Source organism: Entelurus aequoreus, linkage group LG05 (assembly GCF_033978785.1).
Source record: "Entelurus aequoreus isolate RoL-2023_Sb linkage group LG05, RoL_Eaeq_v1.1, whole genome shotgun sequence".
NCBI classification, from domain to species: Eukaryota; Metazoa; Chordata; class Actinopteri; order Syngnathiformes; family Syngnathidae; genus Entelurus; species Entelurus aequoreus.
In genome coordinates this window covers 41,659,591-41,674,660 of record NC_084735.1, presented here as the reverse complement: position 1 = coordinate 41,674,660, position 15,070 = coordinate 41,659,591, and the positions used below count along the sequence as shown (strand labels likewise).

General features: G+C 39.2%; 1 protein-coding gene across 1 annotated transcript; it reads right to left on the bottom strand.

The window, feature by feature from the left end:
- Positions 1-603: 603 nt before the first annotated feature.
- On the bottom strand, positions 604-13,841 carry tmem88a (transmembrane protein 88 a). The gene is made up of 3 exons (XM_062046402.1): positions 13,519-13,841; positions 6,386-6,703; positions 604-1,941 (listed from the first exon to the last, which is right to left on the bottom strand). Exons 2-3 carry the CDS (start codon positions 6,686-6,688, stop codon positions 1,654-1,656), a joined length of 591 nt encoding a protein of 196 aa, XP_061902386.1. The 5' UTR covers positions 6,689-6,703; positions 13,519-13,841; the 3' UTR covers positions 604-1,653.
- Positions 13,842-15,070: the final 1,229 nt, after the last annotated feature.

The following is a 15,070-nucleotide window of genomic DNA, read 5'->3' as shown; positions in this document are numbered from 1 at the left end:
ATTAGCGCAGTAATAGACAAAGTATTTCAATAGTGAACGTGTAGTGTAAACATGTTGTGTACAATACGATACAATTAACATAACCGCAAGGTGGAGGAATGAAGATGTTGTTATTTTGATCAGCTATATTCCAATTATTTCCAAAGCCAAACAGGACATAAAATTATTTCAGTTTATGAAGGGTGTAAAAACATTTGGATTACATTTTCTCGGTATTGACGTTTTCTCAATTTTTTAAATCGAATACATTTCTCATCATCTAACATGTATTTTTTTTTTTTTTAATCAGATGTCACAGGTTCAATTTAGTAAAATAACTAATGTTATGCAAATGTATACTAAAAAGGCCTTCTAATGGTTTAAAAAAGAAAACATTTTATGTTTGGTATTTTTGTTCAGGGCTGTAAATGATTGAGAGATTTGAGCAAAAAAAGGGAAAAAAAATAATATGAATCCAAAATTAAGAACTATTATGTTTTGTTTGGCTTTGGGGTATAGTGTCTAGTAATTGCCAGTGTATATCGTACACCTGTGAAAGAATTGGACATTAACATTTAACATGAAAACAAACGTCTTAGGAAAAGGTCATGTGCAATGGAGTGACACGACAAAAAAAATGGCCAAAATACAGCAAACATTTATTAAAAGGACAAAATGTCAGCCTTTGTCCACTTTAAAGGACATCATCAACATCACTTTGGCCTCCATGGCTGTCAATCCAGTTTGGTACATTCACTTTTTTTTGTATCATCAAAATTTGTTTAGGCATTTGTTCATTTGTTTTCTAAAATGTTTGTTCTAGGCTAGTATTAAAATAGGCATAAATGTGTGTGCGTCCGATATTTGCTGGAGGTCTTAGAGCAGGGGTGTCAAATGTACGGCCCGAGGGCCGGATCAGGCCCGCGAACAGGTTTTATCCGGCCCTCGGGATGAATTAATCCGAAATTTTTGAATGAAAGAAACAGCTGTTCTAAATGTTTCCACTGGATGTCGCAAGAGCAATTATTTGTATCTTTGTAGACAATGCTACATATGTACAAAATAAACCACATGTTAGAACATCAGTCGAGGAAAATGATCAAACTACATAAATAACATACTGTAATTTGATTTTGATATTATTATTATTTTTATCTTGATAAATTGAAAATTAACACCAATGAGTTGACTGATGAACATTATCACATCATTTATTCTGAAAATATAAATAACGACTAATAAACATAGAATACTTTTAACCGCAACATGGAAGTGTAAAAAAACCCCAACAACATTATGATTTGTACATTTTGTTCTATTTTTAAACAAAAAAAAAAATCTGAAGTTGTCTTTATTTTTAAGTTATCGTGCCGTGATTTTACCAGTCCGGCCCACTTGGGAGTAGATTTTTCTCCATGTGGCCCCCAATCTAAAATTAGTTTGACACCCCTGTCTTAGAAAGTGGCACTTTTGAATTTATTGTACATAGAAAACAAGACTTGACTGCCAAATAAAGTTTTATAGTAAAAAGTTATCTTACAAAATACAAAAGAAGTGAATAGAAAAAAAAAATGATCGAAGTGTCGGACGGATTTTTAGAATAGCTTCAGCTAGAAAAACATTCGAACATATATTCAAATCCACTTTTCTCCTAAGGTTAAAGGTCACGTCTCCTCACACCCAAACGCTGCCTTTCCTCTCCCTCTCTAAAGCCCCCTGATGGCCGCAACAGCCGCCCGAGACTGACTCCCTGCGTCGCGTGGGCGGCAGGTTCTTGTAGACGGCCCGGCTGTAGGGGATGAAGCACATGCCCAGCTGAAGGTGACGAGCCAGGCGACAGAAGGCGGCGAGCGCCAGCACCAGCAGAGGTGTGAGCAGCAGAAAGCCAACAACCAGCAGAGCCACACAGCCGGCATCATCCAGCAGGTCTGAGCAATACACTGAAGTTCCATGGGGCTGCACCTGCAGCAGTGAGACACATAATCATAACTTTAGGTACAGTAAGTGCCTAAAAAGAAGGAATTAATCAAAACTGGCATTCATTTATTCATTCATGAATTATGTGCAACAACTGCCACATTGTTATAATGATAAACATTATATTTGGTACATTGCTCATTTACATATATTTTCAATAACTTATCATTTTTATTGTGATATAAGTATTGTTATTAATTTAAATTCTAGGCAAATGATAGAGAACATATTTTGTGTCATGGTTATGATATTGTTACATTTCATGAGATACAATGCACAACATAATATAATATAATGAAGAATATAATATATATATATATATATATATATATATATGTCCAAGTACCACCATGAAATGTATTTGGGTACTATCACATCTGGCTCAGCCAGTGACCTCCAGGAAAGGCTGAATGAAAACCATGAAAAAAGTGGTGACTACTGGAGAGAAAGTGGACAGCTCGGAGAGACGGCAACCGGGATAGGAAAGGCCAACCACCTGACAGACAGCTCCCAAATCTTGCCACGAAGAACTCTCAGGGATGCCCGAGAGGGGGGGAGGATGAGCATCCTAACCTGACGGAATTACTGGTAATGACTCAAGCAAATGGATAACGAAATATGAGAGCATTCTGTATATGCGGCAAGGTCTGCAAGAACTGGAGAGATCTGAAAAGCCACCAGACTAAGAGGACCTTCCTTAATAAAGAACAAGTGAAGCAACGCTTGGTAATGGCAGCTGATACAACAGTCTTTGTTGTACCTGGTCAGACGGAGGAGGAGCCAGGTCCGGAGTCTCTCCAAAGTATCCAAAACTTCCAAGGAATACAAATCCCCCCCACCGAGCAGGAAATTGGAAAACAGTCAGATGAAGTGGCCTGTCGCCAACAGTGAGGAGTGGACCAAGCTGGATGAGGACGTGGACAAAAGCCATGAACTTATTTCGAAGGGTGACTCTGACCAGAAACTCCAAACCATGCGCTCACTCATTATGAGCGTAGGAGCTGAACGTTTGGGAGTGGAACAGAAGCAAAGAGCAAGAAACCCAGCAAAGCTCAATCGGCGTAAAGTCAAATTAAGCCAGCTGAGGCAGGAACTGAAAAGAAGAGAGAGGAAGAGGTATAAGAGAGACCTGCTCTGTTGGAACTCACTATCATCATAAGAAAGAAACTCATTATGTTGAGGTGGGCCGAATGGCACCAAAGAAAGGGAAAGAAAAGGGCTTGGTAGCGATGTGCCTTAATCTGCAACCCCTTCACCTTCACCAAAAGGCTACTGGGCCAGAAGCGAAGTGGCCACTTCACTCGCCCAGTAGAAGATATTGACCATCATCTCAGGGCTACCTTCAGTGAAACTGCAAAAAGATCAGGAGCTTGGCCCTTGCAAGGCACTGGTGACACCTCCAGAACCAGTGTCTTAATTCAACAGCGATGAGCCCATACTTGCAGAGGTAAAAGGAAGCTGTCAAAGCTGCAAAATCTAGTTCGGTTCCTGGCCCCAGTTGTGTACCCTACAAGGTCTATAAGCAGTGTCCACAACTCCTCAAACGTCTGTGGAAGATTTTGAAGGTGATATGGCGAAGAGGGAAAGTTGCTAGCCAGTGGAGACATGCTGAAGGCGTTTGGATCCCAAAGGAAAAGAACTCCAGCAACATCGAGCAGTTCCGTTTAATATCGCTGCTCAGCCTTGAAATAGCTTTTCTTTAAGATTGTGACGCAATGGCTAACCAAGTTCCTATTGAAGAACGCTTACATAGACACCTCTGTCCAGAAGGGGGCAGTACTTGGAGTGCCTGGGTGACTGGAGCATACAGTCGGGGTTGCGCAGTTAGTCTGGCGGGCAAAGGAAAGCAAAGCAGACTTCGCAACTCTCTGGCTTGACCTAACCAACGCCTACGGTTCAATCTCGCACAAATTTATAGAAACAGCACTGACAAGAAACTACGTTCCTGGGAAGATCTGCAACCTTCTCATGGACTTCTACAACGAACCTCTGTGCACAAAGTTCCTCATACAGTCTGTGTGTGATGTTTTACCAAGCCCAGCCAACGTGCACACTTGGGGCCTAGAAGACACTCCGGAGTGCAATCTGTGCCAGAGCAAGAGCTCCCTGGAGAAAATCCTGAGCTGTTGCTCAAAGGCCCTAAGGGCCAAAGAGGCAAGAGGTCCAAATACCCTGAGCTCACCGCAGTGGCTGGAAATCCCGCCTTGAACCAATCGAAATTTGTTGCAGAGGTTTTGCGGGTCACTCCCTACAACAAGTGTTCAAACTCCTTGGCATCAGAGGACTACAGTCGAGAAAAGCCACCAAAAACATCCTGGAGGCCGCAGAAAAGGCCTACCGGTGGTTGTGGATCCGTAAGGGGGGATCCGTGGTGTGTGACTTAGACACAAGGGATGATGATGCCAGACACGGCCAACATGCCGTTGATGACTGCGATGATCAGATTCTGAGCCGAGACAAAGACGGCACAGGCCCAGCAGTTCAGAGAGCCCCTTAGTTCCAGTGAAGGTTCAGCGATTTCCCATGGATTCCCTGATCATCTCTGGCTGGGTCGCTCAGGATGCTCCGATGATTAGAGAGGCGGAACACCATATACTGTGTGTGTGTGTATATATATATATATATATATATATATATATATATATATATATATATATATATATATATATATATATATATATATATATATATATATATATATATATATATATATATATATATATATATATATATATATATTTATAAACCACACCAGGCCTGGCTTTGCTTTTTTAAACTTGCCTATAATGTAGTTACAATTCATGACAAAACAATATAATTGAAATAGTATAATATATATAAGAAATATAACATAGTATAAAATAATGTAATGTAATATAATATACATACTCTATACTACATTATACTATAGTATATTACATATACTATATTAGAATTTAGTATAATAAAGTAAAATAAAAAGAAAGTAAAGTGAAATCAAATAAAATTAGATTTTAAATAATAATATGTAATATAAAGTATTATATATTAATATATGGATGGAGGGATGGATAATATAATGTTATGTAATATAGTACAGTATATAATGATATAATAAATTATATAATATATATCATTTATATAATATAAATTATATAATATATATCATTTATATAATATATAATATAAATTATATAATATATACCATTTATATAATATATATTATTTATTATATAATAGAAATCATTACGAGGAGAGCTGGAAACATCTCACAACCCCTACCATCACTCCAGACCAGGAGAGAGGAGGCTGCAGTGAAGCTGGTCAGGGATATGCATGATGAGCAACACCCTCTGCATGACCTGCTACCTCCAACACGAGGCAGCCGCACTGCCAGGACATTGAGGAACCAACATAAGCTGGCTGAACCCGAGCCCAAAGCCAAGACAAAGAGACTTAAAAACTCTACCCTGCATACTGCAATTAAACTGTATAATAATACTATCTAATCAAATAAGTAATACAGTCATATACCAGAATGCTAATAGTTTCCATGCTGCTGTTGCCCTGAAAATGAAAATGTTTTTTTTAATATAAAATACTGTCTGTTCTTTTCATTTATTTTTATTTTTAATCTTTGTTTGTTTAATATTCATTGTAAAGTTCAGCTGTTTTTTCAGTGGGGCCTTGGCTCCACTGCAAGCATGAATAAATAAAGTCAAGTCAAGTCAAGTCAAGTCAAGTCAAGTCATATCAGGCCTTGCCTTATTTTGTCTATATAATGTAATGTATATAATACAATGTAATGTAATGGGACACAATGCAACATGACACAACACAATTTTGTTTTAAATTTGTGACTTTTGAAAAAAGATACAATTGTGATTATAATCTGTATGTTATTTAGAATATAAATATTTTTTTATTATTGCTTTGTCCATTGTGAACACCATTCAAACATCAAATATGTTTATTTGCTCTTACAGAGTTTCACATACAGTATACAGTAAAACAAATATTACTGTCTAGGAACTGCAGGTCACTAGTTTACCAGCTATACTGTATATAATAACAATATAATAAGATACAACGGCATGGGAAATGGGATATCATTGTTGAAGTTTCTGTACTTTTTTTTTAATTTGGCACTTCCTGTAGTTTCAGTGAATGCATCACACTAAAGTGTTCGTACCTTATATAATAGAAACATTTTTACCAGTCAAATTTGTCAAATTCCAGAGTTGGACCTGAGAAAGTATCAGCATGCATGCTTGCACCTAAATGTCCCATCATGCATTGCATACAGAAATAAAAGCTATGAAGCACAGCTGTCCAAAATTAATTGTTAATCTCCAGGAAGTCTGGGGAAGATATTTAAAAACAGTATCAGGTCACTGAGAGATGAACGAAATGGACTAAATGGACTAGGAGTAAAAAGTGATGTACAGACCGTGGAGTGACACAGGAAGCCAAATATGATCATGATGAGCGCAGGCGTGAGGATGATGCCAAACACGGCGCCGGCCAACATGCCGTTGATGACTGCGATGATCAGATTCTGAGCCGTGACCAAGACGGAGCAGGCCCAGCAGTCCAGGGAGCCCCTCAGCTCCAGGGGGGAGTCAGCGACCTCACTGCCACCCATGGAGTACGGAGGGGGCACCACTCCGCCGCCCCCTCTGGAGGGGGAGGTAGGCTCAGAGGGGGGCTGCTCCGACGTCTTCTCCAATGTTCCATTGCGTGAGAGACTCATGTTTCTGGTGGAGAACTGCAGGAGAGTAACAAATAATTGATCATAAATACATATAGGCATGATACAGTGGAACTCAAAAGGTCAAAAAGTTGTACAATTTCAACCAATATGCCTGAAAAGTCAAACATACAGTAACTTAGACTCAGAGGATGCAAATTGAAAGATGCGGGGATCGCTTTGGTATGTTTTAAAGATGCTTAAAACAATTATGTGGAATGAGTTGAATTGTTGTAAACATAAAATCTAGGTATGTACTGAAAAAGACCCCTGGGCCACATCACTTTAGACCCCCATAAAGCAACACTTTGGTGTTTCGGGCCTTACAGCTGTGGAGTTTTTTACTACAACATTTGATACATGAGGCTTCTTTTTATTGTCTGGCTTTTTCCCAACTGTTAGTCTGCGCTTTTATGCACGGTGGTTATTTTAGTGATTCTACTTATACCACTGTTTTAGTCAATGAACGGCGCTCGTTTCTTTTTGTGCTATAAAAGTGCAGCAATACCTCGGTTTTGGTAGGATTTGATTTTAGGTTTTTATACACCATCTCAATTATCGAACGACTTAAACTACAGTGGTCCCTCGTCCCATCGTGCTTCAAATACTACGATTTTACCACCTCGCAGATTTTAGTTTTTTGTGTGTGTATTTTTCGACATTTTCCCTAGTCTAAACTAAGCATTTTCAAGGATGAAAATGGCAAAATAAACTAAACTATCAAGACTACAGTAGTATTGGCCGCCAGATTAGAGCAAACCAATCAGATCACGCTGTTTAGTATTGTGGTCACTGATTGGCTGAGCCTCAGGCAGCATTACTATATTGGATTAAACGAGTGCAAAGGTGACTAAACATAATGTTGATAAATGTATCTGGAAGGTAGAAAACTATTTTTTGTCCACTTATGAAAATATTGTATTCGTAATTAATGATTCTTACTTTGCAGAAGTTGATTTACTGCCATGTCCTGGACCAATTAACAGCAATAAATGAGGATTACTGTAGTTTGTTTGTCCGTGTGTCATTCAGCACAATCGAGGTGCAAAACAAAGAATCCAATGCAGTGGTGACTTAGTTGCTGTAATTTTAATTTTATTTTTTAAACTGAAAAATAAACCACCATGGGGCCAAAGACAGTTGCGAGTGCAAGCACTTTGAAGAAGAAGCAGAGAAACACTGTTGAATTCCAGAAATAAGCCTAAAGTGGCATCCGTGTGCCTCTCCTCTCCTGCCTTTATGCCCATTGCCATTTAATTTTAAGTATTATTTTTTCATTTAATTCGTCGCGCGCTGCAGTGCCGTTATGGTTTTTAAGTTATTAACATTTAATTTTATTTATTTATGTTATCATGTCCTTAACGTGTTATTAATCATAACTAGACCCAAACGTGTCCCATTCGTTTGTGCTAGGTTGGTGCTGCAAAACATTTTGGTCTATTATCATGATTTAGTCATTAACATTTTATTATTTACCTGTGTGAAGTTGCCCCCCCCACCCCACCCCACGCCCCCCACCTTGTTCAAATCACCCCAAACCAGTTTATGTTAAGTTTGTGCTGCAACAGTTTCAATGTGCTGTTAAGGTTTTTTAGTTACTAGGGTTTTATGTTTTTGTTTTTTAATGGTATGAACGTGGTATTATTTATAACCAGCCCCCCGACTACTCAAAATCTCCCCACACACCAGCCCCACTTGTTTGTGCCACATTTCTGCAGCAAACTTATTCAGTCTAACTGTTATAGTTTTTAAGGTGTTAACAAATTATGATTAGTAACCAGCTCCAAAAAACCTTAATAACATAAAACTATACTTAGACAATTTTTTTTGCAGCACAAAACCAACACAAATGGAGAAAAAATGATTGGGATTGGTTTGGGAGATTTTGACAAGGTGGGGGTGGGGGCTCATTAATTTGTTAATAACTTAAACCAGGGGTCCCCAAACTTTTTGACTCGGGGGCCGCATTGGGTTAAAAATATGCGGCCAGAGGCCAGCTGTGTGAATGTGCGTGTGTATATATATATATATATACTGTATATATATATATATATATATATATATATATATACAAACCCCGTTTCCATATGAGTTGGGAAATTGTGTTAGATGTAAATATAAACAGAATACAATGATTTGCAAATCCTTTTCAACCCATATTCAATTGAATGCACTACTAAGACAAGATATTTGATGTTCAAACTCATAAACTTTAATTTTTTTTTGCAAATAATAATTAACTTAGAATTTCATGGCTGCAACACGTGCCAAAGTAGTTGGGAAAAGGCATGTTCACCACTGTGTTACATGGCCTTTCCTTTTAACAAGACTCAGTAAACGTTTGGGAACTGAGGAGACACATTTTTTAAGCTTTTCAGGTGGAATTCTTTCCCATTCTTGCTTGATGTACAGCTTAAAGGCCTACTGAAACCCACTACTACCGACCACGCAGTCTGATAGTTTATATATCAATGATGAAATCTTAACATTATAACACATGCCAATACGGCCGGGTTAACTTATAAAGTGACATTTTAAATTTGCCGCTAAACTTCCGGTTCGAAACGCCTCTGAGGATGATGTATGCGCGTGACGTAGCCCGGGGAACACGGGTATGCCTTCCACATTGAAGCCAATACGAAAAAGCTCTGTTTTCATTTCATAATTCCACAGTATTCTGGACATCTGTGTTCGTGAATCTGTTGCAATCATGTTCATTGCATTATGGAGAAAGAAGCTGAGCAAGCAAAGAAGAAAGTTGTCGGTGCGAAATGGACGTATTTTTCGAACGTAGTCAGCAACAACAGTACACAGCCGGCGCTTCTTTGTTTACATTCCCGAAAGATGCAGTCAAGATGGAAGAACTCGGATAACAGAGACTCTAACCAGGAGGACTTTTGACTTCGATACACAGACGCCTGTAGAGAACTGGGACAACACAGACTCTTACCAGGATTACTTTGATTTGGATGACAAAGACGCAGACGTGCTACTGTGAGTATGCAGCTTTGGCTTCTAAACATTTGATCGCTTGACCGTATGTGCGCAACTTTTTTTTGCGTATGTACGTAACTTTTTTTAAATATATAAGCTTTATGAACCTTGGGTTAGGTGAACGGTCTTTTGGGCTGAGTGATTGTGTGTGTTGATCAGGTGTTTGAATTGTATTGGCGTGTTCTATGGAGCTAGGAGCTAGCATAGGAGCTAGGAGTTAGCATAACAAAGACGTAGGTGTTTTTATGCAGGATTAATTTGTGTCATATTAAATATAAGCCCGGTTGTGTTGTGGCTAATAGAGTAAATATATGTCTTGTGTTTATTTACTGTTTTAGTCATCCCCAGCTGAATACCAGGTACCGTGAGTATGCAGCCTTGGCTGCTAAACATTTGATAGCTTGACCGTACGTGCGCGTCACGTACGTAACTTTTTAAAAATATATGAGCTTTATGAACCTTGGGTTAGGTGAACGGTCTTTTGGGCTGAGTGATTGTGTGTGTTGATCAGGTGTTTGAATTGTATTGGCGTGTTCTATGGAGCTAGGAGCTAGCAGAGGAGCAAGGAGCTAGCATAACAAACACGTAGGTGTTTTTATGCAGGATTAATTTGTGGCATATTAAATATAAACCTGGTTGTGTTGTGGCTAATAGAGTATATATATGTCTTGTGTTTATTTACTGTTGTAGTCATTCCCAGCTGAATATCAGGTCACCCCCGGCTCTCACAGCATCTTCCCTATCTGAATAGCTTCAACTCCCCACTAGTCCTTCACTTGCACTTTACTCATCCACAAATCTTTCATCCTCGCTCAAATTAATGGGGAAATTGTCGCTTTCTCGGTCCGAATCTCTCTCACTTCATGCGGCCATCATTGTAAACAATAGGGAACTTTGCGTATATGTTCAACTGACTACGTCACGCTACTTCCGGTAGGGGCAAGCCTTTTTTTTATCAGATACCAAAAGTTGCAATCTTTATCGTCGTTGTTCTATACTAAATCCTTTCAGCAAAAATATGGCAATATCGCGAAATGATCAAGTATGACACATAGAATAGATCTGCTATCCCCGTTTAAATAAAAACAATTCATTTCAGTAGGCCTTTAAGTTGTTCAACAGTCCGGGGGTCTCCGTTGTGGTATTTTAGGCTTCATAATGCGCCACACATTTTCAATGGGAGACAAGTCTGGACTACAGGCAGGCCAGTCTAGTACCCGCACTCTTTTACTATGAAGCCACATTGATGTAACACGTGGCTTGGCATTGTCTTGCTGAAATAAGCAGGGGCGTCCATGGTAACGTTGTTTGGATGGCAACATATGTTGCTCCAAAACCTGTATGTACCTTTCAGCATTAATGGCGCCTTCACAGATGTGTAAGTTACCCATGTCTTGGGCACTAATACATCCCCATACCATCACAGATGCTGGCTTTTCAACTTTGCGCCTATAACAATCCGGATGGTTCTTTTCCTCTTTGGTCCGGAGGACACGACGTCCACAGTTTCCAAAAACAATTTGAAATGTGGACTCGTCAGACCACAGAACACTTTTCCACTTTGTATCAGTCCATCTTAGATGAGCTCAGACCCAGCGAAGCCGACTGCGTTTCTGGGTGTTGTTGATAAACGGTTTTCGCCTTGCATAGGAGAGTTTTAACTTGCACTTACAGATGTAGCGACCAACTGTAGTTACTTACAGTGGGTTTCTGAAGTGTTCCTGAGCCCATGTGGTGATATCCTTTACACACTGACATCGCTTGTTGATGCAGTACAGCCTGAGGGATTGAAGGTCACAGGCTTAGCTGCTTACGTGCAGTGATTTCTCCAGATTCTCTGAACCCTTTGATGATATTACGGACCGTAGATGGTGAAATCCCTAAATTCCTTGCAATAGCTGGTTGAGAAAGGTTTTTCTTAAACTGTTCAACAATTTGCTCATGCATTTGTTAACAAAGTGGTGACCCTCACCCCATCCTTGTTTGTGAATGACTGAGCATTTCATGGAATCTACTTTTATGCCCAACCATGGCACCCACCTGTTCCCAATTTGCCTGTTCACCTGTGGGATGTTCCAAATAAGTGTTTGATGAGCATTCCTCAACTTTATCAGTATTTATTGCCACCTTTCCCAACTTCTGTGTCACGTGTTGTTGGCATGAAATTCTAAAGTTAATGATTATTTGCAAAAAAAAAACATGTTTATCAGTTTGAACATCAAATATGTTGTCTTTGTAGCATATTCAACTGAATATGGGTTGAAAATGATTTGCAAATCATTGTATTCCGTTTATATTTACATCTAACACAATTTCCCAACTCATATTGAAACGGGGTTTGTATATATATATATATATATATATATATATATATATATATATATATATATATATATATATATATGTGTGTGTGTGTGTGTGTGTGTGTGTGTGTTGTGTGTGTGTGTGTGTGTGTGTATCATATACGCACACTGCGGCGCGAGCCCAATGATGTCATGTTATCGATGGGAAAATACATTTTTAGACAATATGATTTGCTTGAGCAGCTCGGAGACCCAGAGAGTAACAAGCGGTAAAAAATTGATTAGAAAGAACACATTTTAAGATTTTGGACGCTGGCGGGCTATATTCGGCCCGCGGGCTGTAGTTTGGGGACCTCTGATCTAAACTTTACCGCTGCCGGGTATTTTTTTCTATACTTTTATTGTAATATTTTCACAATGTGTTTGCTCTATTTTTGACCAAAGTAACACAAAGAAAACCATCTGAAGTTGTCTTTATTTTGTAGTTTCAATGCCATGATTAGTCCGGCCCGTGTGTGCGCAGATTTCCCTCCTTGCGGCCCCTGAGCTCAAATGAATTAGACACCCCTGATGTACAGTATTGCAGTATATGTAACGGCTGCAGCACACACACAAAAGGGCAGCATAAAATAGAGAGTAGATCCAGCAGAAAATAGACATTGTAAACAAAGAGAGGTAGCTAACATAGAAGCGGTCGGACACATTTTAAAAAAACTTGAGACTTCCCTCGGGCCGGATTTTGGACGCTGGTGGGGCGAATTTGGGGCCGTAGTTTGGGGGCCCCTGACTTAAACACTACAATAGTTAGGCCAATTTGTTTTGCAGCACAAACAAATGGGATTGGTTTGGGAGACTTTGACAAGGTGAGGTGGCCATCTTCACACAGGCCTAAAAATATGTTTAAAATATAAAACAACAGATATAATCTTTCGAGATTTGGGGGGTTGGCGCTTCCGAGGGGGGCCTCGCAGTCACATTCCACCAACATGCTGTGCTCTTATCTTGCTGTAGAATGTTTACATCTATCATTACAGTATTACTACACTGGTTAGCAATGTGGGGACACAAAGACTTTTCTTCAAAATAAAAAAAGAATAAGATGAAGACTGTAGTGTGGTAAAAGAGTGGAAAATCAATCCTGCTTTAAGTGCAAGGAAATGGTGTGTACTGACCCCACCTCCACGCTGCAGGATAACCGAGAACAATGAAGCCACGCAGGAGATGAAAAATTCCTCTAATCAACGATGGCTTGGAACAATGTTCAGGCTGTGATTACTAATTTTTGTTTTGTTGCGCTACTTTAATACGCATGAGCTCGTATTTCCATGCCTTGTTTATTAGCGAGCCCTGGGGAAAAAAATCATGTTACCATGTAACAAGATGCCATGTGACCATCAAAGTTAGTTATTTTTTTTCATGACTCTGAATTTGAATGGATTGCTTTAAAAAAAACAAAAAAAAACAACATGTTTTTTTGCTTTACATACTAAGGATCCTCACACTTTTCAGTGTAAAAATGTGTTTGTTTTTACTCACCGGGGAAGAAAAGATGAGCGTCCTCCTGCAGTTTTGATGCTGCAGCAACTGTTGGGACCCTCAAAATTCCTGAGGATGAAGAAGATGTGAAGAATTTCCTTCTTCTGTAAAAAGTCCAAGAGGTGCCTACTGAAGTTTCTTCTCCTCGCTGGAGGGAATCATCTAGTATATTCAACGTCTTACATGCATCAAGACTTCCCTCGCTCAGAATTGTGCCCACTTGAGGCGAATTCTGCTTTCTTACTGGCTTCTACGCTTCCTTCCCTCACATTTGGTTTCCTCAGTCTGACTGCAGCTTGAGATATGACTCTGTGTGTGTGTGTGTGTGTGTGTGTGTGTGTGTGTGTGTGTGTGTGTGTGTGTGTGTGTGTGTGTGTGTGTGTGTGTGTGTGTGTGTGTGTGTGTGTGTGTGTGTGTGTGTGTGTGTGTGTGTGTGTGTGTGTGTGTGTGTGTTCTGAACATAGGCTGGTGTCTGGGCAGTGAAGGCTTTCTGTGATAACACCCGAACCCAGATGTGAATCCAGGGGGGAGGAAGGAGTGTTTATTTGGAGAGATTAGAGTAGTCACGGTGCGCTGCCTCAGGCACATCATTTTTACACTTTTTACACTCTCACTGATAAGTTTTTGGAATGAACAACAGCCGAAGTGGTTTAAAATGACCGGAGTTGACAACTTTGTAAAAACAAAACAAACATATTGGCTTTGATTTGAATGTTCAGCTGAATTTCAATTGAAACTTTCCATCACCAAACACAACGGCGGTGTGACAAAGTGGGGACTTGGAGCCATTAGTGTCCTACAGCTTGGAAAAATAGAAAAAAGCTGACATATTGCTACTAATAAGTATTACGAGTACAAAGTTTTGCTTTCTGTTCTAAAAGGTCTGACAAAAACCGTAATGAAACCTAAATATATCCTATAAAAAATACTACATGATACAATATCAATACAAAACACATATCATAGGCAAGCAGATGTGCCCCTTTGGTACTTGGCTACCAAGTTCTTTCATGAATTCCAATACCGTTTCTAACTTTTTTTTTGTATTATTATTAAAGTGCTAGCGGTAACACTTTAGTATGGGGAACATATTCACCATTAATTAGTTGCTTATTAAAGTAAAAGTTAGAGTTATTTGGACACTAGGGGAACATAAAAGGGTTAGGGCAGGGGTGTCCAAAGTGCGACCCGCAGCTCAATTTTTATTGTCCCGTGACACATTCTATAGACAAACTAAACAGGTCCCAAATTAGAACAAAAAACTATGAAAAATTCAACGGGACCAAATCCCCCAAAAGTGGGACCTGAAAACCAAAATGTCCGACAACCTCAGCGTCTTACTGTATAAGGTCGTTGATGATTTCTGTGTGTCCTGTCATGATGAAAAAGTGCACACATTTCTTGTGAGACATATGTTTTTGAGTGTACTAAATCCCTCAAAAGCGTTTCAGTTGACGGTATAATAGCAATATTAGTAAATACAAACTTACTTTAGAGCACAGTTAACATAAATACAAATAAAATAACTCTTAAAATAATCATGAATGATGTT